The sequence below is a fragment of the Chinchilla lanigera genome, unplaced genomic scaffold, assembly GCF_000276665.1.
Source record: "Chinchilla lanigera isolate Chin_1 unplaced genomic scaffold, ChiLan1.0 scaffold00059, whole genome shotgun sequence".
NCBI classification, from domain to species: domain Eukaryota; kingdom Metazoa; phylum Chordata; class Mammalia; order Rodentia; family Chinchillidae; genus Chinchilla; species Chinchilla lanigera.
Genome location: NW_004955460.1, coordinates 10,448,448 through 10,475,745, shown reverse-complemented (window position 1 = coordinate 10,475,745; position 27,298 = coordinate 10,448,448). Strand labels below are relative to the sequence as shown.

At 47.5% G+C, this 27,298-nt stretch overlaps 1 protein-coding gene across 1 annotated transcript in view; it reads left to right on the top strand.

The window, feature by feature from the left end:
- The window catches only part of Rnf216 (ring finger protein 216), a gene marked incomplete in the record, with an annotated part of 154,686 nt that overhangs the window by 102,676 nt on the left and 24,712 nt on the right, over window positions 1–27,298 (top strand). The window contains 1 exon segment of the mRNA XM_013521126.1: window positions 21,023–21,120. Within this exon segment, the coding sequence (XP_013376580.1) occupies window positions 21,023–21,120 (98 nt within the window).

Genomic DNA, 27,298 nt, shown 5'->3' with positions numbered 1-27,298 from the left:
CTCAAACTCACAGCGATCCTCCTGCCTCAGCCTCTGGAGTGCTGGGATTACAGGCATGTGCCACCTCGCCTGGCGCTGTGTTATTTTCTTATGTGCACTTGTCTATACCCATAGCACCAAGGACCCCCCAAGTCTCATTTTACTGCACTCGCCACCCGGGATTCTCTCTGGGTATCTACATTCCCTCTTCTCGTAAGGAGATCAGTCAGACTGGACCAGCTGTGGCCTTATCTTAATATAATCACCTCTTTAAAGGCCATTTCTCCAGATATGATCACATTCTGAGGTGCTGGAGTTTTGGGCTTCAACATGAATTTGAAGGCTGGGTGTGGTGGTGCATGCCTATAATCCCAGCACTCGGGAGGCTGAAGCATCGTTGTGAGTTCAAGGCCAGCCTGAACTGCATAGCAAGACCGTGACTCAAAAAGACAAAAAAAAAAAAGCACATGAATTTGAGGGACACAATCAGCCCATAGCCACCACACGTCAGTGGTGTGCTGTTTCGAGCAAGAGTGATTTAGTTAGGAAAGCAGCATAAAGAGAGCAAGTTGAACCAGAGACAAACCTGTAGGCACATTAGCTATTAGCACATGTCCTTCGTATGTGCCTTGGGTGACCCAGCCTCCAGATGGGCACATAGAGCTGTGCCACTGAGCCTGAGTGGAATGCAGCTGGGGAGCCTGCAAAAGGCCTGCTGCTTCTGGTGACGTTTTATCCTCTTGTCCATCTGTGTTGCTCTGAGCAGTTGGTGTAAGGAAAAAATTAAGAGTAAAAGCAGAGATAACGAGTAAACACCAGAGCATGCCTCCACTGGCAGCTCTCCACATAGCCGAGCAGTTTGTGGGGACGTCCTAGGCTTTGTGGGGAGGGGCCATGGTGGCCCCCACTGGCTAAGCCTCATCTTACCTCCCTGGCTGGCCAGCCTCCCTTACCTCACCCCTGAGAAAGGCTACAGCAGGTTCCTCTATGGCCAACATTGCACACCCCAGGGGTGGGATGCGGACCCAGAACTAAATCTAGGCTGTGCGCTGAGCTGGAAACAGCTAGAGAAAGGCAGGGGGAGTCACATTTGCCACCTACGATACTCTGTTGGACCAGTTACTCCACCTCAGTTGCACTGTTGCTTCCAAGATCACCTTAGGTTGTGGGCCAGGAAGGAACAAGTGATGGAGTCCAAGTGGGGGATGGGGTGAACGTGCTCTGGGGCAGGGGCTTAGGGGTGACCACTGATCGGTTTCTCCCTGATGAATGTCACAAGCTTTGCTTTATACTTGAGTGACTAAGCAAACCAAAAATTTCAATCTTAAGAATAAGCCCAAACATAGCGAGGCGTGGTAACGCATGCCTGTAATCCCAGCACTTGGGAGGCTGAGGCAGGAGGATTGTTGCTAGTTTGAGACTAGCCTGGCCTACAAAGTGAGCTCAAGGCCAGTCTGAACTGTATAGTGAGAACCTCAAAAAGACAAAAAAAAAAAAAAAAAAGCACAAACAAAAGAATGGGTAAGCCAGGTATGATGGCACGCACCTGTAATCTCTACTCAGGAGGCTGAGGCAGGAGGATCACTGCACTGAGTTCAAGGCCAACCTGAACTGCATACTGAGACCCTGTCTCAAAAAAAGAAAGAAAAAAGGAAGGGCAGTTTGCCTTCAGAGACAACTCAAGCACTTTCCCTGCTGCTGCACGTCTCTTCCTGGCAGCTTGTACAGATGGTCTTGGAGGAGTCTGCCTGCCACATGACAGGGCCATGCTCTGCAGAGGGGAAGAAGCAGTGGCCATGGCCATGCTGTGTGAGCTGGGCATGAGCAGCTTCTGTGCCAGCCTGATCATCGGGGTTAGGCGTGAGAGTGAGAGTACATCCCAAGATGTATTGTGCACAGTTTGCATTTCCAGCCACCATGTTTGGTGGATTTGATGTCATTTCAGACTTAATTTACAAACACCACCTGTACTGTCATCTCACCCTGTGGCACCTTTTTGATTGCTTGTGAAATCTCTTGATTGTCTTTGATTTGAAGCACGGGAGAGCACTGTTTTCATGAGCAGTAAGTAAACTCTGCCAGTCCTTTTAGCCACTCTGTAAAGAATGGGCCATAAATGTCAACTTACCTGTGATTGCCAGTAGCAAAACTTGTTTCCCAAAGAACTTACCTGGTCTGAACTTTTCTCCTCCGCATAGAAGTATCAAAGGATACTACTCAGAATAGCAAAGGTCTAGGTCACCAGGGTTTACCCCTGAAGAGTCATGTGTAGCCACCTACTCAGGTTAAAGTATCTTCTGATGTTCTTTATACTGTTATGTCCTACAGAACTAAAGATCACTATTAAACCATTCATATGCCTCAGGCAGAGGGCTAGTCTTCAGCTGGCTAAAGAACCATAGGGGCATAAGACCATAGCATCTGTAGGCATCGAGAGCGTCATTCTGATCAAATAATGTCTTACTGCTTCCTGTAGCAAAACTAGAAGGCAGACACTTACACCATAGCTAGAATAACCCAAACAGGTGAACTGGGAGGGTCATCATGGGCCTTTCCTTTTCTTTTCTTTTGGAGACAGGGTATCATTATGTACAGTGGATCCTTGACTTATGAACTCAATTTGTTCCTGAGGGCTGGTTGTAACTCACATTGTCCTTTACACAGCCTTCAAAGTCTCTCTTACATACAGCAGATTTCAGTGTCCTAAGAGAGACATTGGTGTAGGATTTCCCAGTTAACCCCATGCAGGAAAGGATGCTATAATGTTCTTCCAAAACTCTTTTAAGGGTTTAATCTATCTGAGACCATCGGAAGCACAAGCAGTCAGCATTTGGGTCATGACTCAAGACTTTGGTCATAAGTTAAAACTAAAATTCTGGTCATAGCCCACGTTGTTCATATTGTCAGGCCTGTCATAACTCGAGGGTGCACCGTAGTTCAGGCTCACCTTTAACTTACTTTGTAGCCCAGGATGGCCTCGATCTTCCTGCCTCAGCCTCCCAAGTACTGGGATTATAGCATGCCGACTCCACTCCTGGCTGCCTTTGTTGTTTATTAATGGTGTTCAGCATCATAGCCAGTGTCTACCAGTGACTGTGCTTCCATGCTGGCATCCTCGCGCTTGTCTTCGCCATCTCCCCACCGCCCCCCGCTGCCACCCTCATTCCATCTTTCTTTCTGTCTTTTGTTCTTTTGAGATGAAGTCTCACTGAGTTACCCAGGCTGGGTTCAAACTTGGAATCCTGCCTCAGCTTCCTAGAGTGCTGGGATTACAAGTGTATCAGGTTAACACTTTTCTTTCTTATCTCATACTTGGGTTGTTCTTCTCTGACTGCTGTCTCAGTCCCAGTCTCCTGCCCTCAAGAACAGCTTCCCATTTGCTCACGTTACTAGCAAGGAGGGCAGATCCAGAGCCCACTGTTGCTGTTCACAGCAAGGAGGGTGGATTTCCCATGAGAAAGTGATGAGCTCCCTGTGCAGGCTGCTGTATAAATGGCACTTGTGGAGAAGCGTGATGTCAGCATTGCTTCTGGCAGAGGTCCAGAGGAAGGAACCGTCTCCAGCCCATCCGTAAGCCATGCCCCTGATAAGAAGTAAGCAGCCTGCCCGGGTGCTGCCTTAGTTGACACTAGCACAGAATCACTGGATGTCCAATGGACAGGAGGGAAAAAAGGCAAGTGTACCCATGTGTTTGCTGTACCTTTGCTTTATGCTTCGTCACCTGGCAAATGGTGGGGACTCTGATCACATGAAGATGTGGGGAAACCAGGAAGCTCTTTGGAGGCAAGACATTCTTCTGCAAAGGTTTGCAAGAGTGTGGTCCCCTGGCTTCCCTGCCCCTTCCCTGAGCTAACCATGGGGGTATAGCCTGTACTTCAGAGAAAATGAGGGGCCACTGTGGGCAGAAAAGAAGCCAAGTGCTGAATGAAAGAGCTTTGTATCTGGGCATGGTGGCACACACCTGTAATCGCAGCACTACGGAGGCTGACGCAGGAGGCTCGAGGTCATCCTGGGTTACGTAGTGAGTTAAAAGCCAGCCTGAACTACATAATGAGCTCCTGTCAGGAAGGAAGGAAGGACGGGAGGGAGGAAGGGAGGGAGAGCTTTGCAGTCATATGGGGTCTTTAACCTTGCAACCTCATTCAGAGGGACATCCTTGCAAGTGCCCAGTGCTCCACCAGAGCATAGTCCTAACTGCACTGGGATGCAGAATCTTTGAGAAGAGTCCAGGAAGTTTGTCCAGTAAACAGCAAAGTTGAGGCATTGATATCTGGCTTGTCTCATTCTCAGGAGCCTTAGCTCTTCGTGCTACATTCTGTTGTCTGTTCCTCTCAGAAGCGGCTGGGGAGGCAGGGTGAGCTTTAAAAATAAAAGTGGCTGGGCATGGTGATGCATGCCTATAACTCCTGTACCCAGGAGGCTGAGGCAGGAGGAATACTGTGAATTCCAGGCCAGTCTGGGATACATAGTGAGACCCTGTCTCAAAAAATAAAAATAAAAATCCAGTGAGACTTCCCAGTTAACAGCCCAGAAATCTACCTGAAAAAAACCAAGGCCCAGAAACCATAACTTTTTTTTTTTTTTTTTTTTTTTTTTTTTTTTTTTGAGCCAGGGTCTCACTATACAATTCAGGCTGGCCTTGAGCTCACTTTGTAACCCAGGATGGCCCTGAACTCTCAGCAATCCTCCTGCCTCAGCCTCTGGATTGCAGGGATTACAGGCATGCGTGCGCCACCACACCCAGCTTAGAAACCATAACTTTAAAAAAAAAGTTTCTGAAAACTAACTTTCTTTCATAACTTTCTCTCATTTTTATCTCTCATCTGTTCACCCCGAATGATAAAAGTCTGACCTCCAAAATATGACTGTCTTGGGGAACCGTCAGAAAGGGAAACTGGAAATTTTTGTGGAGGTGCTCCAAGAAAGAGTGAATGGGAGCCGCATTTGGGAAAAGGACGGCAGACCCCACTCACAGTGAGCCCATGCGGCCTCCCCTCCTGAAGCCCAGTTCTGAAAGGGAAAAGGATGAGTAATAAATTATGCAGTTCTAACTCATCAGTGATCACAAAATTTGAGACAAGAATTATCAGAGAGTTTTCTAGTGGTTGAATGGGGATTAAAGTTAAACCAGTTATTTCTTTCTTGGTTCCAGGAAGCCTAGTACTAGCAGTATTTTGGATTTGTTTTACTCTAGGACTGCAAAAAAGGCTGTGAGTCTATATCAAATGTGATAAGACACTACCAGAGAGAAGGGCAAGTAGGACTTGCCTCAGTGCTCAGACAGGGAACGGGCATGGTGTTGCCAACTGGCCAGTGCCTAGCACATGACTGCGTCCCCTGCCCTCTCCTCTGCCCTCTAGGGAAGGACATGTAGGACCTTAAGAAGTCCCCCCAAAAAAGGTCTTGTGCTCTCCCTCTCTGTCAAGACACTATTCCTAGAGCACTCTGGAGCTCTGTCCTGTGCCTTTGTCTGTTCCCATCTGCCGGGGGTGAATTTCATCCAGCCCTGTGGTTTTAAGTGCTTTCTGTCCGCCCAAGACTCCAGTCCCAACTGCCCCCGCCTGGTACATTGGCTAACAGGCATCACAGTCGCACTTCCCCAGACTCACTGCGTAAAGACAGAAACTGTCGTGTTTTCTTCAAGAATGACTCCAGCCACACATGATGATGTGCACATGGTGGTGCTGTAACTCCAGTCACTCAGGTGTCTGAAACTGGAGATTCGCAAGTTCAAGACCAACCTTGAGCAACTTGGAAAGACTGTTTCAAAAATGCAAAAGCCCTGGGAATGTAGCTCAGTACTAAGAGTATCTTTGTGTAGGGAACTCAGTTGGTCTCAGTGTACCAGGGAGGAATGGCGGTGGGGGTGGGTATGAGGAAAATAAAGACAAAAGACAAAAGCTAGGGTCAGGTAGAGGCCTCTTTACCTGGGAGGGCTAGAGGACTGAACAACAACAGTAGGGGTGTTCTGGGGCAAGGGATTTAGCTCAGCCGCACAGCGCCTGCCTGGCAAGCGCAAGGTGGTGAGTTCAATTAGGAGTGGCGGGGCGGACAAACAAACAAACAAAGAAAACAGTAGGGGTATTTATTTATACTCTTGCAAAGTAAGTTAGTATCATGAGAAGTAAGGTTGTCTAGCAAGTAAGGAGAAAAATTGTCCAGGGAGGATGTTTTTCTCAAGAGTAAGGTAGCTTGACTGCTTGAGGCACTCTGGCTCTGTCCTGCCTCACACATATGACCAGTTTCCAGCTCCAACACCTTTGGGTTCATTCCGTGGGGGAAAAAAAAAAAAAAAAAACACACACACACACACACACACACACAGTTTCATTCTGTCTTGAGTGAAAGGGAATCTTCCCCATTTTGATAAGATGGGTTCCTGAACATGAGCAGAATTGCCATTAAGCCAGTTGACAGCAATCTGGTGTTTCTCTGTGGACTGTTCTGAGCCAGCTCCTGTTTCATCAAGTGAAGGAATACAGACCATACAGGCTCCTTGTGACCATCCTGCTGTCAGACAGGATGTGGGATGTCACCGGCCAGTGCTGCACATCTCTGGGATGTCTTCCTGTTTAAGTCAGTGTTTTGGCTTGTTTTGTTTAGACAAGATGGTGGTTTGAAGAGTTCATTTGTTTGGATGGTGTTTTTTAAGAATGGGGACTAGAACCAGGGGCTTCACACTGAGCTAATTCACCAGCCCTTCATTTATTTATTGAGATAATGTCTTGCTAAGTTGCCCAGACTGGACTTGAATTCAAGATCTTCCTGTGTCTGCCTCTCAGTGTGCTGGGATTACAGATGTATGTCACATGCCCAGCCAAGATGCTCCTTAAAACCACATGAACCGTGAAACCTAAGAAATCAAGATGAGCTGAGCCAGGCATGGTGGCACACGCCTGTAATCCCAGCACTCAGGAGGCTGAGGCAGGAGGATTGTTGTAAGTTCAAGACCAGCCTGGGCTACAAAGTGAGCTCAAGACCAGCCTGAACTGCATAGCGAAGACCCTGTCTCCAAAAAAAAAAAAAAGACCAAAAAAAAAAAATGAGGATGAGCTGACAGCACCTGGCACAGATTCAAGGGTCTGTCTCCAGTCATGCCCCATGGGTTGGGTGTTGTGAGACTGTGATGAGAACTGACCAAGCACGTGTGCTCCTGCAGAGAGATGCCCAGCCCCAGGACAGTGAGGAGACCATGGCATTTCCTCCTCTTCCTCAGTTGGAGACTGATGTCTGCATAGTGCCGTGCCTGGACTAAATAAAAGAGCAGCCCAAGGGAATCTGCACGGGAGGCAAAGAGACTGACCCAATGTCCCTGCACTTTGAGGCAACAGAGTCCCCTCCCCTCTCTGTATGGGGCCAGGAGCTGGAGGTGAGCAGCCTGGGAAGGGGCCAGCAGGACAAGCCAAAGCAGATTTTGCAGATGCCATCAGTTTTAAAGAGAATTTCTCACTCAGCCTTCAAATAGGAGCTCAACTGAGCATCCTTAAAACCTCCAAATCGTTGGCACTCTGGTAGAAGCCTGGAACCTGCCTTCCTATTGGCCTGTTCGCATTTTGGACCAATTCTGAAATACTCAGCTGTATGGTTGCAAGTCTTCAGCAAGTAGATTGGAAGATAGGAGTGTGTTGATCCAGGCATAGGCACAGGCTGCAAAAGAGACCACCTGAGAGCAGAAAAAGGCAGCCTGGCCCAAACAGACATGAGGACGCAAGGACCAGCAGCCAGGGACGTTCAGGGTGGGATGGGCCGCCCCATACATCCTGGTGGGACCCGACAGCTTCCCAAGATCAGAGCTTAGGGGGCTCAGTGGTGCACACTGAGTCATCAGGAAAAGATTGAATTATGGGCCTGCTCTCTTAAGAATTCCACCTCAAATGTCTAGTTTGAAAATGAACAGTCCTAATAGCTGTAATACCTGTGTAGCCATCCAAGAACAGAACCATATGTACCCTGGCATCACAGTTCCACAGGTTCTCTTGCAGTTAGCAGTGCCCATCTTTCTATGTGTTAATTATTATTTTGATTTTTGACAATCTAAAGTTTGTTTCAAAGCATTCCAAAATGCAGTAATTTTTAGACAGAACCAGTGAAACAGATTCTGAAACCCAACCAGATTAAAAGCGCTAGTGGGCTCTGGACTGCAGAATATACCCACATTGATTTGGTCAAGCCCTACAGGGGTAGGACTTCTGACCTTCAGGTCTGTGGGAGGATGGGGCAGTGGTAGCTGGATGAGCCCATGTGTGTGGTATGTTTAGTCTTGGAGTGGAGGCTGGGACCTCAAGCACACAAATCTGTTAATCACACCAGGGCACACCATGAGCACTGGCCCTGCAAGACCCCTCTTCTCAGTTTCTCTTCTGTTCTAATCCCATTTCCAGGCTGTTCCACTTAAGTACCACTTTAAAGACTCCATATGCCCTTGGCTGTATGTGTATATTTTTTAAAAACAGGGTTTTGTGCACACATGATTATCTTGTACATAAAATGGAATGTGCTCTGTGTCCCTCCCATTCTGTTTCCTTTGTATTTTTGAGGTGTGTGAGTGTACCCAAATTCTGCTTCTCAGTACAGTAGTGCTTGGGTAGCATTCATGGCACCTGCCTTTCACACACCCTGCTCCTCCTCTTCAGAAACACCCAATGGCTCCTCGTGCATGTTTGCTGAGAGCCACCCAGGCCGGGTTGAAGGCAGGCTCTTGACACTGCTCCAGTCCACAGCAGTTTCTTGAATCCAGAGACTGGCTTTCTCATTTCTCAAGTGCTGTGACTCTATGGGTGAGCATCCCACTCTGGGACTTGCCTGTGCAGATCTTCAACTCATTTTTCTATTGCCTTTCTTGTTTTGTGCTTCCTTTTTTTTGTTTAACTGGGAATGGGACTCAGGACCTCATGCTTGCCAGAAAGGCGCTGTACCGCTGCTCTACGTCCCTGGCCCATGTGCCTCATGATTTTTACCAATTCCTTATATCTTGTCCACCAAGATCTTTTTCCTTTGTCTGTGGTGTCCTTCTTAGAATAAAACTACTATCCTCTGTTCAGTTATTTCACCTTTGTAGTCATGCACTGGGGGTTTCCCTTGAGAAGTCTTTTCTCCACTCACAAACCTAAAGATACCTACCTCTGGTTTCTCCTGTTAGGGTTAATGTTTGACTCGGTGCAATTCATGACATATGCCTTCCCAGCCGCAGCACTTCCCGGGCACACACGTACACACTCCTCTTTTGGAAGTTTCCCATCTCAGTCTAAGAATTATGCACTGTTGTGCCTCTCTGCCTGTTTGGTACCAAGTGCAGGCTGCCTCCTGGGAGACTGCTGCACTCAGCCCGCAGAGTACACCTCTTGGGGAAGTTCTACTCGCTCACAGGGCGAAAAGCCTAGGTTGTAATCTTTTGAGGAGTTTATCTATGTCCATCAGTGCTGTCAACCCAGCTGTGTAGATTGCTTGGTACCTTTCTGCCCTGCGCCCATGACAGCACTGCCAGCTTCACAGAAGGCCCTAAGCTTGCCTGCTGAGCCCAGAGCTGCCCTTGCTCTCTAGAACCCAGACCCAATCCAGGCTATTTTAATGCCCTCACTTGTCCACCTGGGCATGGGGAGGAGTGCTAAAATAGCCTTCATCTCTGCTGGCTTCCCAGGATCTGCAACCTCTCTTCCTAGGGTGCTGACAGTGGAATCCCTTCAGGGAAGAGCTAGCTTTGCAGGCTGCACCACCCAGCCAGTGTTTGCAGTGAGCTCCTGAAAGCGCACAGCTAGCCCGGGTGGGAATGAAAATAATGTCTGCCTGGGTTGTCTCCCCCTGAGTGATAGCAGTATTAAGTTTTGAGTTTGAGATATCTGTTCATAGACCTGCCACTGCCTACTGTATTCCTGTCCTGGCCATAGGGAAGCTGTGTGGTTTTACCTGATACACAGGCCACATTGCTCAGGAACAACAACAGGACCTCAGGCCAACAGAGATGGGCCGTTCCTGTTCTTCCCAGTGATCCCTGGGAGTGCCCAGGACACAAAAGAGCCTCTAGGCCTTTAAGCACCTCTAGCCTTTACACACACACACGCGCGCGCGCGCACACACACACACACACACACACACACCTACCTTTATCACTGGTCATGCTCTGCCAGGATGATTCTTCGGTCCACCAAAGGGTTGTAGTTCACAGTGTCAAAGTCCTGGCTGTAGTAGCTTTGGTTCCACCCGCACTTACAGCATGGAGCAGACAGATGTCTGTGCAGGGGCTAAGACACAGCCTCTGTTCTCCTTCCTTTCAAGGCTGCAGGGCCAACCCTGAGAATGGGAAGTGGTGGGGCTGCGAGCCCTAAGAGCACCCCTGGAAAGGAGAGCCAGCAGATGGGGGTTCTTTGGAGTTTGCTCATCTGGAACCATTGTGGGGAAAATATTCTTTCCACCCCTGCCCACCTTCCTCCCTCTGGGGGACAGCCAAGCCCTTGTCATCGCCTGCCAGGCAGCCTCTGCCCACACTCCACTCCTGCAGCGCTGCTCACCTCCTTCCTCCCTTCTTGCCATTCCCCTCACCTGGAATTCTTTTCCCCAGACATCACACGGCTTCAGGCCTTTGCTTAGAATACGCTCCAGGTCTCCCACCTCCTGACTGTGGTCTGCTGCCCTTCCCTGCTTCTCTGTTGAGCACTCCTCATCCTCTCTTACGACTGTATTCATGTTTACATCTTCATGCCCCTTCAGCATGACTTCTGGCAGCCAGGCTTTGGTACATCCATTTTGTTCCCAGAGCAGGACTTAAAGTGCCTTTTAGGTGCTCAAGATGTCTGTCTCGGAGTTTTTGTATAAATGTCCACTTGCTGCTATTGCTTAAAGTATTGCTGATACAGCTCTGTGATCTGCTGCAGATTCCTGGGGAAAAACAGTCGCCAGTATTGACTACTCTGAGGGAATTGGTGTTTCTGTCTGTAGTTATTCTGAAAGGTAAAACAACTTATTCCACTTATTCCAAAAAGACTTTACCTCCCACTGTTTCTAAGAGTGTGGCCTTCTCCTAGAGCCAAGGTCATGTGTTTTAATTTCTGTCCCTAGAGGGCAGCATTAGCACAGAAACCAAATTAGAACTCACTTCGTCCAGTTTGTCACCTAACCAGAGTGGACCTGGGGTTTATTGTTTTTGTTTCTGGGTTTTTGTTGTTGTTGGGGCTTGCGGGACGTTGGGGTATATTTGGTTTTTTGTTTTTTGAGGCAGGGTCTCACTATGCAGTTCAGGCTGGCCTTGAACTCACTTTCTAGCCCAGGCTGCTGGTCTCAAACTTGCGATGATCCTCCTGCCTCAGCCTCCCGAGTTTTGGGATTACAGACATGCACCCTGGAGTGGATTTGGGAATGAAGGCTTGATTTTCTAATCTACTAGAGTAAGACTTACTGACCTCCTTTCTCAAAGCCTGCTTTTCTACATAGGAATTCTGGGGTGTGCATTCAGTGCACATTTTTTTCTTGCAGTACTGTATATATGAAAATGAGAAAATACTTGAACAATATGAACTCTTCCCCCAAAGCAGCCCTTACCTTGAGACGAGAGGACTGGGGTCTTTATAATGTTTGCTAGCACTCTTGCTTGACCATATCTTGATTCCAATTTCTGCGTTTAGAAATTTTAAAAATTCTTCTGCCTCTGGGAGATGATCCACTTTGAGGGAAAGAGCAAAATCTCCTGCATTGGAGAGTTTGGATTCTCAGAGAGATGTGATGTCACCAGATGATTAGCAGACGCCACTAAAATATCCATACTAGAATTCTGTCATTCGAGCACTGGTGACTGTTTCTCCCCAAGGAACCTGTAGCAGATCACCGGCTGGGCTGCATCAGCAGTGCCTCAGGCCGTGGCAGCATGTGGACGTTTACATAGAAACTCTACATCTGGATTCCTACGAGGGGCCAAATGGTCCCACAGGCAGGCTGGGGCTGTCTTGTTTCCTGGGTACAGAGATGTGTGTCTGTGAGGAGCCCTTGGAGGTTCCCTTGGATGCATATCCTCAGAGCTGCCTAGTGTGAAGCCCCTTTCATAATGAGTGAGTAGGGTTCACTTTGCCACACCTCTTGTGGAGAAATCACAAAGAACTTTTTTTCTTTTTTTTTTTTGAAGACAAAAGCTTACTGTGCTGCCTCAGGTGGCTTTGAACCCCTGGACTCCAGCAGTGCTTTTGCCTCAACCTATCAATAGCAGGAAATACGTGAATATTTTCACTGGTGTAGTATACAGTGCCTTCTTGCACCAGCTGCAAGCATTTGGTCATCACCCGCTTGGCAGCAGCTGTTCTTTCAATTTAACTCACCAGACTGGGGGCAGGAGTGAGGAAGAGCACTCAAGGCAAGAAGCCAGAACCGCAGGGCTTGAAATGTACTGAGTGAACTTGAAAAGATCACACATAACCTCATTTTCTTGTGAAATGTATTTTTTATAATTAGAAAGACCTGATGGGGAAAAATAATGTCTTTGGGGAGGCAGCGGTCATATCAGGGGACTTCCTCTGCTTGCTCCTGATGTGAAATGTGAAAGCCTGGTTTGTGACTCCACGTGGAGAGGAATAGGCTTTGTCTCAACAGCCTTCGTCTCTTCGCTTTCAGACATTCAGCCCCTCACGGGGGTTGGCCAGAGCCCTGGGTTTCCCAGAGCCCCGGTATCTAAAGCAGGCATGGACGAGTAGGCATTGCCAGAGGAAAAGGACATTGTAGGCCAAGCGCTGCAGCACTGAGAGTGGAGGGCATGTAGACACTGGCAGGAGGCCAACAGGGCTGGCGCGGAGTGCTGGCTGGTGAGCTGATTGTCTGCATGCCTCTCTTTCTCCTCTCCTGGATCCCACCACTGCCCTGTTTGTGTCCCCTTTGCTTGGAACACTGCTCTCTCTACCAGATTCCCTTCAGAGTGGAGCTGAGTGCCACCTCTGCACGCGGCGTCCTCAACAAACCATTGCACAGGACACCCTGGCTGCTCACACTCCCCGCTCCCCGCCGTGCTCACTGTCTTCAGTGTGTGTTCAGAGAGACTGTTTGCGGGTCCACCAGCCAGGAGAGAGAGCCCTAGAGGGCACGGCACTGTGTTTATACTCACCCCTTTTCTGCGAGCAGTGCCTGCTAGGCCACGGTTGGTGCTCAGAAGCATGGGCAAGGAGCCAGGATAAGAAAGGGAGAGTTTTCGTTGCTTTCAGTGTTTAAGTTGTCCCCAGCATCAGCATCACTCTGAATAGGACTTTGACTCAGTTTGGTGACAGTAATAATATCAAGCAAAGTCATTAGCGCATCTTAACAGATCAGAGTCCTCGACATCTTGGCAGTGCCGAGTTGCAAGTATTTACAGGGAAGGGCCCAGAGGCAGCTGACTCAGAAAGTGACTGACTGATACTTGGTTCTGGTGCGGAAAGTCGCATCAAGCCAGTCTTGTTTATACATGTAATGGGAATCTAAAAATACTCTTCCTTCTGCTGCTCTACCAGCCATGCAACTAGCAAAGGTGGCAGGAAGAGCCACTTCCTTACATGTGCCCAGTCTAATGCCACCCTGTGATTAGCAGGTTCCCATCATTACCTGGGAGAAAAGATGTCCTCAGGCTCACCCCCATTCCGCCCTGGCCTCAGGGGAGCCATTGCTCATCAGCAACTCCCCACCCTGATGTCATCGTGACCCTGAGGCTCATCTCATGCCCTAGTGCCCCTGAGTTTTCCTGTAAACAGTGAGCTGGGCTTACTAGCAAATACCCTGCAGACACACAGGAGGGAATGGAGGGGAAAGAACAAGTGTATTTGAAGTCAGGCAGACTGAGCTCATAGTTCCCTGGCCTTGGCCATGTTAACCTGACTCTCTGAGCCCTCCTTTTCTCATTTACTTTTTTTGTTTGTTTGGTTTTTTGTTTTTTTTCCAGTACCAGGAATTGAACTCACAACCTTGCACTTGCCAGGCAGGCATTGTGCCGCTGAGCTAAATTCCCAGCTTCTCCTCGTTTACTTTAAAAAAAGTACACATACACGTGCGGAGCTGGTGGTGAAGCACTTCCTGTGTGTTGCTGTAGAGATCGAATGAGATCCGTTTAGACGTGCCCTCTGGGAAGATGTAGACAGGTTTCCAGTTCCTGGCAGCTCTCATGTCTACCTTGAAAAAACCTGAGCAAGCACTGCAGGAAGCAGGAAGGGATGAGTTACACTTTAAAATATTAGTAAAAAGCTAAGCATGGTGGCACATGCATATAATCCCATCACTCTGAGAGGCTGAGGCAGGAGGGATGCAAGTTGGAGCCCAGCCTAGGCAACTTAGTGACTTAGTGAGACTTTGTCTAAAAGGAAAAAAAAAAAAAAACTTTCAAAAGGGCTAGAGATGTAGCCCAATATGAAGGCCGTGGGTTCAGTCCCCAGTAGAAAAGGAAGGACTAGGCTGGGGATTTAGCTCAGCGGCACAGTGCCTGCCTGGCAAGCACAACGTCATGAGTTCAATTCCCAGTACTGGAAAAAAAAAAAAAAAAAGAAAAGGAAGGACTGACAGGAGGAGGAGAGGAAGAGAGGGGAGCAGAAGGGAAAAGAAAGGGAAGGAAAAAATTCTGAAGTCCTGTGGGAAAATGTCCTCTTAAACTGGAAACGAGAAAAATGGTGTGTTGTCATTTTGCTTCCGAGGTCAGCCTCACCCACTACCAGTCTCAGTGTAGACAGACACAGCTTGTCTCAGGAAGAAGCTTATGGCCCTATTTGTGGAGGACTCTTTAGAAAGTCTGACCAGTAAGCTACTGCTTAGGAGGCTAGAAGTGACTGAGCCCTGGTTTAGAAAGAGGGTTGCCTCAAGATCAGCCGTCCCTCCTCAGCGGCAGCCTGACCGGAGGGAATGGCCCTTAGAAATGTGAAGCAGATCGGTATACTTCTTCCCACTCAGCCCAGCCGGGCTCCTCAGACCTGCTGGGGGCGGGCCAGCCTCTCTGACTCCCTTTCTCTCTCCTGCTGCAAGGCCTTAGCACATGCTCTTCTCCCTTGCTGGCTGGCTTGTGCCTAGTTTCAGTGTTATCTTCCAAATGCCTCTAGGTCCCATCCTCAGAAAAGGCTGCTGCTGCACAGTTCCACAGCCAGGCTTTCAGGGTACAGCTCTGGGCTTTGTGTTCTGTCTGTGCTGTTCACTAGAACAGAAGCCCAAAGATAGTGACCCTAACTTGTTCATTACTACAGCCCAAAGAGTCATGTGCCACACGCAGTTACCTGTCCAAATGATGTCAGCAGCCCCTGAGAGTATGAATGCCTCAGTGGGCAAGAAAGTAGGCCTAGGATCAAATTCTCCTTATCCTGCGTCATTTTCCTCCAAGTTCATGTTTTTTCCCCCAACTCAGCTAGTGCCCCACAACAGAAAGCCGTCCTGGAGGAAGGGCTCTTTCCCCTGTCTCCCTCTGGCCTCTGATACACAGCCTGACACTCCCTGCCTGGGCTCCACCCTTTCCCTGATGGCTCATGGTGTCAGAGAATTGTAGAGAGCAGAAAGGGCACCCAGGACACGTGCTTGCATATGAATTATATGCATTGCTGTGGTGACATACCTGCCCACATACATAAATACAGAAAATGTAGAAAAGAGAGAGAAAATAAATTACACTTTTAAGATAATTTTATGGAAACCTCTTGTGTTCTTTAGAATATTAATCTATGGCATACATTGTGCTGTTGAGACATTTGGTTTGATTTATGCAATGGAGTACTGCTCTGCCATAAAAAAGGATAAGTTTGAGATAGTTGTAGCTAAATAAATGCACCTTGAGACCATATTCTTTTTTTTTTTTTTTTTTTTTTTTTTTTTTTTTTTTTTTTTTTTTTTGGTTTTTCTCCGGTACCGGGAACCGAACTCACGACCTTGCGCTTGCCAGGCAGGCGCTTTGCCACTGAGCTAAATCCCCAGCCCCGAGACCATATTCTTAAGTGAAAGAAATTGGACACATGTGTAAATACTGAATTGTTTGTCTGATGTGAGATGCCAAAAGTGTAAAGGACTAAAATGCATAATAGGTATTGTGAAAGAGGAAGAAAATTTTCAAATGGGGAGGGGAGCAGGGGAGAGAGATGGGGAAAGGAAAGAGGGGAAAAGAAAATATGGAAACAAAGCTTTTATAAATGGAGATGGTAAGGAAGGATTTAAGGGCGGTAGGAGAATGTGGGGGAAAAAAAAGTTATATCATGTCCAGGTGTAAATTCTGTGTGATGGATGTGTTCTATATACCAAAGATGTGCCAGTAAAATCTGATTGGAGACATTAGCTTTGAGAGACTATTCTGTGTGTTAAACACTTGGCTGTAACTCTCGTCCAAGCTAAGAAACCAGGAAAGGACTTTAGTGGCTACATGGATGTGCTAGTTACTTGGGATTTTCCTGCCATCCCCTGGAAATATAAGCTCCTCGGAAAATCCTGTCTCACCCTTCTCCCTGCTGCAGGGTCTGTTTCCCCTGACTCTGGCTGCACTGCTGATTTGCTGGCAGATCCACCTTGCCCCTTCGAAGGCTGAGCTCCCTGAGGCAAGGGCCCCCGTTCTCCAGCTGGGCTGGCGTGCACACCCTGGACCCAGGAGAGACAGCAGCTGTTGGCTTCCACTGGGGACAAGAAAGGAGACCAGTGGACCTATCTGGGCTTCGTTTTGGCTGGCTTTCGTGATTCTCCAGGGTTCTAGCATCTGTCTCAGTGTTAGTGCCTTTGAGGACCTCTGGCTAGTGTCCATATGTCATTAGGGCCTGGGGGTAGGGAGGGCCAGCAGCTTTGACAGCTGGAGGATGCAGGTGGCCTGAAAGCTCAGGTCCCAAGAGTGTTCTGAGCATTGTAAACAGCCGGGTGCCTCATCTTTCACCTCACTGCCTCTGAGGATTGACGGTATTAACCATTTTTTGAGTACCTGAGGGGACAAAGCGGAAAGCTGGAATTTCTGAGTTTAGATTTGGTCACCAGAGCCTTATGCCACATAGCTGGGCCAGCAACTTTTGTCCCCTGGAGGGTGAGTTTGAAGGTTTTGCTAAAGGAACCAGCCAAAGATAAGAGACATTTTCTGCTGCATTCTACGTCCAAGGTAGGCTGGAGGTCGCAGGGGTGAAATCTGAGCAGGAGATGAATGAGCGGGCTGGGTAGGAGGAAAGGAAGCCTGCAGCCTCACAAGTCCCCACGCACGGGTTTTAGGCCTTTAGACCCTCCTAACCTGCGGGACCTGGAGGAGGTGATAATCCAAGGTCTTTGACTACGGATTATTGAGCAAGTGTCATTTATGTGAAGAAATCCCAGCTTCCTCATGGTCATCTGAGACTGAATTTGACCTTCTCCTTTGCCCACTAAACATGATTTAGGCAGCAAACAGTGGGTGAAAGGAGACGGCATTTTCTTTACATTGCAAATGAAGACCTAGTGAACAGCCAGACCCTAATGAATCCTGAGGCCTCGAGTTAACTGGTGGCCTCCCTGAGGTGGAGACCAGCCTTCAGCCATTCTGGGGGTCGGGATGTGCTGCCTTTCTCTTTGGGCTGTGCTCTGTCCTTCTAGGTGGTGCTTTGGGATCTTCTCAGTCCCCACAATTTGAAGAGCACAGTTATCTTTATGTTATAGAAACCCTGTTCCAAGCATTTCTTCTGCCATAATAGTGTTGAGTTTAGGAATGCAGTCTAGCAGTACTTGAGAGAATTAGAATTTAATAAAACACACAGTGTTCGGAAGAGAGGGTACCTCCTAAAGACATGTGACAGAGCTCTGTATGAGACTTGCTGTTTACCAACCTTATTATAATGTGGATTTCAGTATCTAGGTAAAATTCCTTCAAAAGGTGGTGTGGGTCCTCGTTCACTGAAGTCCCTCAGCCTTTCTATGACAGAGAAGCGCTGGGGCTGAAAACCCACGTGCTGGCACACAGGAGAACCACTGTGTTGTCGAAGGGCATTCTTGTGACCTCTGGCCCCAGGGACTCCAGCTCAGCCTGGTCATACTGCCCTTGTGGGCCAGTGCCTCACCCAGAAAATGGACTTCTCCCCGATGAAGAAAAGCCCATGAATTAATAACTCAGTCACCAAGAATGCTAAAAAGCACGACCTTGGTGCCATGTATTGTTTTTGAGCTGTTTTCCTGGTGGGTGGTAAGACTGGTATTGTTTAGGTTAGGAACCAAATACTGGCTCATCTATCCTCCAGCTGTTGTTTATCCACCAGTTTCCTGGGCAAGGTCTTTTTTTTTTTTTTTTTTATAAACATACATCCATTTATGAAATAGGATAGGAACATTACAAACTTTACACAGTTATGGATAGATTAGTAGGAAAATATCAATGGCTGCTGTAATACATGGTGGTATCTTCAAAGTGGTTTCTCAGGAACACAGAGATATGCAAGAAGGATCTAATAAGTAGTTACAGCCTAAGGGTTGTCAAAAATAGCATATTACCTCCTCACCAGTGACTCCTTTCACTGAGGTATGATGGCTGGAAGGAAGGCCAGGATTGAAAAGAAGGACCGAGAGACTTGCACCTGTGTCTAGCAACAGGCTGTTTTCTTGTTCCTCCATAGTCATGATTACCCGGGACTCCTCAATGGAGATGACAGTCTGGCCAGAGGGAGAAGGCAGAGCATGCCCCAAGCCCTCTCATTCCTGTTGGAGTAACTGGTAGCATGGGTCTGAGCTCTGGGGCCTCCACCTCAGAGGGCAGACCAATCTCCAGTGGTCTCCTTTGCATCCAGGGCATGGCCCATGGGGCCTCTTAGGGCAGTTCCTCTTGAGGTGGCCTGGCTTTTAACAGTGGTAGCAGATGAATACAGTTGTCGAGTTCTTCTTGGATGGGCAAGGTCTTTTAAAAAAACAGTTTGTGCTGATATACATTTTGGTGGATATTAATTAAGTACATTATTGATTTAGTCTCTCTGTTTACTGAACAAAATGCAAGTAGTAAACCAAAGAATGTCTGTGTCCCTTGGAAGCAGTGGCATTGAAGTGTAGCCTGTCATGTACGCTCCTCTCCACCCAGATCAGACTCAAGATCTTCATACGTGTCTCCGTCCCCTCAGGCCCCATCAGTGGGTTACACAAACCAGAAGCAAAGTGCTCCTTCTTGACACCTGCTCCCCACACTCAAACCAGAGTCTTGCTTCCTCACTTTCTACCCAATCAGTAAACTTCCCATCCTTGTACCCACCCCCCACCTGACTTGGCCTCTTCTATCTCTCTCTTGGATGGCCATACTAGCTCCTGTCTCTTGCATTTCTGCTTTTTCCTTCCTCTAGCCTGTCTTCCACCCAGAATGATCTTTTAAAATCACAAACCTGATCATATTGCTTGCATGCTGGGTACCTTGTGGTTTCCCAGCACAAAGATCAAACTGGTAATCATGCCCCACAAGGACCCCTACGGACCGCCCTCGCAGGCCTCACAGGGCTATTTGAACTCTGCCCAGGTCAGCTGCAGAAACTCACTTCCCCTCTGTCTGCCAGTGTCTCCTGCTGCTGCCCTCTGTCTGGAATGCTGCTGCCTTCTCCCAGCCTGGTAGCTATCGCAGACTCATCTTTCAGATCTCAGGCTTCACTTCCTCAAGCTTGCCCTGGCTGCAGACTAGGTCAGCTCCCCAGTCAGAGATGACTGCACCATTTTTTCCTGCACAGTACCTATTAGGGTTCCTGTTTCCATTTATGTCCAATTAACATTTCTATAAATTCTAGTTATTGGTCAAGGATAGTTTCCAGCACCTATAAGGATATTTTGTAGCCAGGGATATACCTCAGTGACACAGCAACTGCCTGGTAAGCACGAGGTCATTAGTTCAATTTCTAGTACCAAAAAAAAAGTTGTAAACTATGAATGGTTTTGTTTTGTCTTTTTGAGACAGGGTCTCACTGTGCAGTTCAGGCTGTCCTTGAGCTCACTATGTAGCCCAGGCTGGCCTCAAACTCACAACGATCTTCCTGCCTCAGCCTCCTGAGTGCTGGGATTACAGGTGTGCTCCACCACGCCCAGTCTTGGTCTTATATTAAAGGGCGTGAATTTTTAAAACGTGTATTTGTAAATGAAGCTGAACTATGATGGTTGATGTCCATGTTTACATTACAAGTAATGAGTGGCAGGAGTGTCTCCTTTAGGGCCCATGCTGAGCCTAATCTAGATACTCCTCAATTCCAGGCCAGAGGGTTAGCTATAGATATTGTGGAGATTAATATGCAGACAGACCCTGCCTGCTTTCAGCTCCCAGCACTTCACTTTAAAGACCTAAAATCTAGCCAGGCATGGTGGCGCACACGTGTAATCCCAGCACTCAGGAGGCTGAGGCAGAAAGATTGTCCTGAGTTTGAGGCCAGCCTGGGCTGTGTAGTGAGTTCAAGCCAGTCTAAACTACATAGCAAGACCCTGTGTCAAAAATAAATAAATAAATAAAATTTTTAAATCTTAGTTCCTAAAATCTGTCTCCAGGGGCCAGGGTTATAGTTCAGCAGCACAAGTGCCTGCTTTCCAAGTTCAAGGTCCTGAGTTCGATTCCTACCCAAAAAAAGGAAAAAGAAAATAAAATCCGTCTCCAATGGTGTGTTCCAGTGGCATTTCAGAAAACCTTATACACACTGACTACTAGGAGCAGCACTTTTGTTCTGAAGCAGAAAAACCTTGCCCTCGTGCCTTTTTTTGGGACAAGTCTCACTGTGTAGTTCAGGATGGCCTTGAATTCACTATATAGCCCAGGCTAGCCTAGAAATTGTGGCAATCTTCCTGCTTCACCCTCCCCACGTGCTGGCATTACAAGTATGCACCACCACACCCAGCTTTGATGCTTCCTAAGTATTATTTTGAGACATATCTGTAGAACTAGCCCTGCTAGCTCCAAGCATGGTGGTGTAGCCTGTGATCCTAGCATTTGGGAAGTGGAGGCAGCCTGGGCAACATAGTAAGACCCTGCCTCAAATTTTTTTTTTTTTTTTTTTAAGGACAAGTCCTGCTGAAATGGAGCGAGGTCCTCTGAGAGATTCTAAGCCCCTGAAGCATGTCTATCAGGTCTTTTGTTAAACAGGAGCTTATGCGGTATCCACTCACCAGAAGCTGTCTTGTGTCTGTCCTCTGTCCACAGGAGACCTGTAGGAAGTGTCAGGGACTCTGGAAAGAACATAACGGCCTTACCTGTGAAGAGCTGGCTGAAAAGGATGACATCAAGTACCGAACTTCGATGTGAGTAAGGCAATACAGGGACTTTGTCAACTGACTCTTAGGTCGGGTTCCCAGTATCCTGCCTTTGGCAGAAAGGCCAGTACAAGCTCAGGTCCTGCCAGGCCAGAGTGATCTCAGAGAACAGACCAAACAGCTGAGCCCGTTCACTTGCCTCCACATCCTCAAGGAGCTAGTTCCAGAGTCGGGCAGTATATACGAAATGCCTGGCACAGTGCCGTTCGATAAGTGTGTGCCCCTCTTCCGTATTACCTAAAGAAACAAGCAGAACACATCCTACTTAGACAGACTGCACTAATGTTGCTTATGTCTCTCTTCTACCATTCGGTGGCCCAAGACAATAAGTAGATTTTCGGCCCCCAAAATGCAAAGCAGTGCATCAGCAGCGATGATAACCATGACTTGTACGGTGCTCCCTACATGGCTGAGGCTTTACAAATGCTAACTGATTAGAATACAGTGACTTACATGCCTGTATTTCTCTTTCATGTGCCAGCCTAGCCCTGCCAGGCTATGCAGCTGATCTGTCCTATGGGTCACCCTGAGACCAAAGTTCCTTTATCTCACTCACTGACTTCCCTTTTGTGAAAAGCAGTGTTCTCATCCTCATCATTGTGCCTGGGTTGTTGCCACATTTATACTCCAGCGTAAGAAAGGGGCTGGGGATTTAGCTCAGCGGCAAGCGCCTGCCTGGCAAGCGCAAGGTCATGAGTTCGGTTCCCGGTACCAGAGAAAAACCAAAAAAAAAAAAAAAACTCCAGCATAAGAAAGAAAAAGGAGGCCAGGCGTGATGGCATGCCTGTAGTCCCAGCGCTAGGGAAGCTGAGGTAGGAGGATTGCAATGGGTGCAAGGCCAGCCTGAGCTACAAAGTGAGACCCTGTCTCAAAGAAAAAAAAAGGGAAGGACCGAGCACAAGAGGGTTACCCTGAGTTCAAGGCCAGCCTGAACTACATATCAAGACCCTAACTCAAAAGAAGGAGAAAGAAGCAGACAACTTGCCAGGCAGGCAGCTTTTCTTTTTTTTTTTTTTTTTTTTTTGAGACAGGGTCTCGCTATGCAGTTCAGGCTGGCGTTGAGCTCACTTTGTAGCCCAGGCTGGTCTCGAACTCAAAAAGATCCTGAGCCTTCTGAGTGCTGGGATTACAGGCATGTGCCACCACGCCTAGCTCAATTTTTCTTTTAAGTTAGAGTGATGCAGAAATTTTGTGTATCGTTTCTGCTCATACCCCTCTGGTCTAGACTGAGTCACATGGATACAGCCTGCTCTAAAGCAGGGACCATACATGGCTTCTGCAGGACTTTTGTCTGACTTATTACAAAGGGAAAGAAGGGGTTGTTAGAAAAAAGAAGTGGGGAATGATGAAGAAGTGGGCAGGTGGGTACTGTTAGGTACTCATTTTGTACAGGAGGCAGCTGAGGCAGAGCCCAGGTAACTTTCCTGAGGTCACACAGGTAGTGAATAGCATAGCACGAACTTGAAACCAGGCATGACTTCTGGCTATGCCGTGTATCACAACCTTGGACCCCCCAAAATAATGTCCTCCTTTCCTAACAAAGGGACTTTGCAAATAGACTTAAGGTTATGGGTATAAAGATGGGGAGATTATTGAGAGAACCCAATCTGGCTGTTTGAGTCTTTAAAAGCAGAGGGCCTTTCCTAGCTGTATCAGATAGAGTTGCAGTGACAGTGACGAGTCCAAAAAGCATGAGGACTTGACCTCCCATAGCTGGCAAGCTCCAGGACTCAGCAGCAGGCCACAGGTATTTCCCAGAGGGAGCGTAGTTGATTTTTCTTCTCTTGCATTACTGAGGTTGAATCCAGGGGCTTGACTCTGAGGTATATCCTCAGCCCTTTTTTACTTTGAGACAGGGTCTCACTGAGTTGTCTGGGCTGGGTTTTAACTTGAGATCCTCCTGCCTCAGCCTCCTAGAGTACTGGGATTATATACATGTGCCACCATATCTAGCTTGTGGTTGCTTTTGAGCAGGACTTCTCTTCTTCTATCAAATACTGGCCCAGTCAGCATCTGGGCCACCCCTAGACACTTGGCACTATGCCACTCTCAGCCTGGCCACCCTCTAGGTAAACAGTAAGTAGGTCAGGGAAGAAAATCACGTGTGATGTGTATTGATTCCAGAAAGTCTCCTAAATGTGCTTCTTCCTTAGGAGAAGCAAATACAAGGCACCCAACCCAAACTTAACTGTGGGAAGGATATCCTGATACATACCTCTGACCTCCAGACACCTGAGACTTCCGAGAGATTTCACATTCCTACCTTCTCCGGGGTTTGCTCTCCTAGGCGTTTGTGTACCTGATAGTGCATCCTAGAGTGCCTGCTGCTTCCTGCTCACAAGGTTCTGTCTGCCTGTTGTTCAAGTACTGACCGCATATTGCTCTGGTGGCTGGCAGATGATAAGATCCTTTCTAACTGCCAATATTCTCTGCCACTGGGAAGAGAGTAAAAGAATTTTCCAGATCAGTAGATGTGTACCAGTTGCCAAGAGCTGTGTTTATCTACTCTGGTGAGAAATGGCATCTGGAGCAGCAGTTGTAGTTAGTCAGCACCTGATTAGGTTTGGGGTCGTGCACTGTTCCCCAAGACCTGTAGTACAGGCTAGACAGAGATGTGTGAAGAATCAGTGCTTTGCATCTTTGAAGTCCTAGATGGTGGCACTAATCTCAAGAGATGCCCATGGGATGGTGGTACTGTTCTTGAGAGGGAGTGCTCCAGGAATTGCTACTTGGCTTTACCCATGATATACCTCCTTTTCTGTTGATCAGAGAACCAAGGAATCCTGCCAGTTTCAAGGTATCAGAATTAAGAACCTGTAATCCCAGCACTTGGAGGCTGAGGCGGAGGATCATCACAAGTTTAAGGCCAGCCTATGCTATATAATGAGTTCAAGGCCAACCTGAATTACAGAGCAAGACCCTGTCTCAAAAAAAACAACAACCAAAAAAAGGCAGGGTATGCACAGGGAATTGCAAGTATAGGAAATGAGGCTGGAATGTAACTCAGTACTAGATCACAGGCCTACCATGCAGGAAGCCCTGGGTTTAATCCCCAGCCCTCTGTGATTTATAGATGATTGAGTGTATCCCTGCCCTGCAGAGGTTCATGTGCTGGAATCTTGGTCGCCTTGTGGTGGGTTGATGTAGTGGGACCTTAAGAGGCAGGGCCTGCTGGAAGGTAATTAGGTCGTGGAGGCACTGCCCTTGCAAGGGTAGGACCAAGTTAGTCTTGCCAGAGCAGCTTGTTATAAAAGAGCACACCTCAAAAAGCATGGTAGTACAAACCTGTAATCCCAGCTACTTCATAGGCTAAGGCAGGAAGAGTGCAAGTTTAAGGCCAGCCTGGGCAATTTAGTGAGACCCTGCACTCAGTGGTAGAGTGCCCCTGGGTTCCATCCTCAGTACCACAAAAAACAAGCTTTCCTTCCCCGGCGTCTTGTCTCACCCTGTGATCTCTTTTGTGCATGCTTCCGCCATTGTATGTCTGTCACAAGGCCCTCACTGTAGCCAAGTGTACCAGCTTTCCCTTGCTGGGAAGAAATATCTGACACCCCTCAAAAAAACCTAACACCTATAACTGAATAGAGGAGAGGTTGATTTTGATTCATGGTCTCAGAGGTTTCAGTCCATGTTTAGCTGGCTCTGAGAACATCATCGCAGAAAGACATGGCAGAGGACAGCTCTCAACACATGGCATCCAGGAAGTAGAGAGCAGAGGTCGGGCCAGAGAGAAGGGAGAGCCAAGAACCAGTCACAGTCCCCAAGGTTACACCACCACAACCCACCCAGACACCCATCAGGATGAACCACCCACCAAGCAAATGCACCAAGCAAACGCTAATGTCCCGCTCTTGAACCTCCAGAGCCATCACCTGAAATAACCCTTTGTCACCCAGCCTTGGGTGATGTCTTAGAGCAATGGCAAGTGAGCTCAGAACCCTGCCCTGTCAGTGGGGAAGCCCATGACAGGTTTGTTTTATTATACTTTTTCATATGAAAATTTTAGCAAACTTAACATTTTGCCACACTTGTTTCACCTACTTACCTTTTTTCTTTTTCTTCTCTCTTTCCTGTTTTTAAACTGCTATAGCATTTTTTCTTAGTCCATGTTTGTAGTACATAATGTCCACGTTCCTTGTATAGTGTTGGCCTGTGCACATTAACGCGTCTCGTTCCTTTTTATCCCCTTTCCCGCCCCTCCCTCCCGCTTCTTCCATCTCTTGACCCCGTTCCCATTTGAAAAAGTTCTATCTTGCTACTTCCTATTATCTATTTTGCTCTTTATTTATATTTTGTGTTTCTCATAGAAGAGCAATCATGTGATACTTAAGCTTATGTGTCTGATTTCTTTCACTTAACACTAAAGTCTCAAGGTGCATCCATTTTCCTACAGTGACTCAAGTTAATCTTTATGGCAGAGTGGAGCTCCAACTCCATTATTCATAAAAACCGCATTTTCTTAGTCCATTCATCAATTAATAGAGAATACAGGTGCTTCCAAGATGTACCTATTATGAATTGCATGAATCACTAGAGTATTTTCAAGCAAATCCAAATCCATGGTAGTGTATTATTTCATCCCTAAAACTTCCCCTTTTTTCTTTTTCTTTTTTTTTTTTTTTTTGTACCAGGAATCAAACTGAGGACCTTGCACTTGCCAGGCAGGCACTTGTATTCCCTGCCCTCATTTTTCTTTATATAGCATCTAGCATTATCACCACTAGCAAACTGACAGTAAGTCTTAGATCTATCTATCTCATACCAAATTCCCAGCTGCCCCCGCTGTCTCAGAATAGCTTTACATATGTACTCTAGTTCATCTGTCCAGGTCAGGATCTGAAACAGTCTGCTCATATCATTCGGTACTTATTTCTCTGTAGTGTCTTTTAATGAGGGTAGCTTGTCATCCTCAGCATACTCCCTGTCATGCCGTTAACTTAGAAAAACAAGGAAAGTTGGCTGTAGACTATCTTCTGAAGGTGATTACTTTCTTACAGCATTATTTAATCTCCTGGATTTCCTCTAAGTGAGACTTAGATCCAAAGGCTTGATTAGGTTCACATTCTCACTGTTTTTATTGAGAATATTTCACTGGGGCTGTGTGTAGTGGTTTGGCCCACTGTCAGACACATCTAAGCAAGCAAACATGGCCAGAGTCTCTGGTTGATCAGTGTTGGCGCTAGGGTTGAATCCAGGGTCTTGCCAGGGGCTAGATAGAGTGCTGTACCTCTAAGCTGTATCCCAAGCCCCACTCAGGTGATTTTAATGCCTGTGTAGAAAATAGCTTTAAGGAAAGCAAGGCTTGGATTAAGGAGAGCCTTTAGAACTACTGTATTTCAAGCCACTCATTTAAAGGGCCCCAGATTTGGAGGGTGGTGTTGTAGAGAAGAGGGGATGGATTTAAAAAATAGTGAAGAAGTTAGAAGGACTTTGCTGATAAGAGAGGTGTGAGAGTAGGAAGCAGGAATGAATCTCAGGTGTCCAGCTTGAGTGACAGAACCACACTGACACAGGGAGAAGCAGGAACGGGAGAGACAAGGCAGGGGGAAGTAAAGGCTGCAGATGTGCACACAGTGAGTCAACTACACTAATCCTTTTTCCTGTTTTTTTTTGGAGACAGGGTCTCCTATGCAGTCCAGGCTGGCATTAAACCCACCACGGAGCCCAGACTGGCCTCAAACTCACAGCAGTCCTCCAGCCCCGGGCATGCACCACCATGCCCAGCTCAAACGAGTGATGTCACCAAAAGCAGTGGCATGGAGGACTGCAGAAACCACCACTGGGGCAACAACCTGGCATGAACTGCCAGAGTCAGCTGTTCCTTTTGTCTCTCCTTCCCCTCATAGCTTCCTCAGGGGTGGAGCAAACTCCCCGTGGATATGGTTAAAAATGTTTAAAGACAGTTCTGGTTGCAGCTGCCTGAGGCAGGGAATAGCAGATGGGCAAGCACAGGCAGCTCTGAGGGCTTTGCGCCTGACCTGAGCTCGGCGCATGCTCAGTCCAACCCAAGGCTCTCACCACTGGCTGAGCTTTGCTCTGCACAAACAGCAAGTGAAATGCTAGGTTGAGGAAGTCTCAGCTTAGAGCCAAATTGCCAATTTCTTTTTCTTTTTTTCTTTTTCCTGTTCACCTGGCTCCAGGCGTTTAAGGAAAGAAATCTCTTACC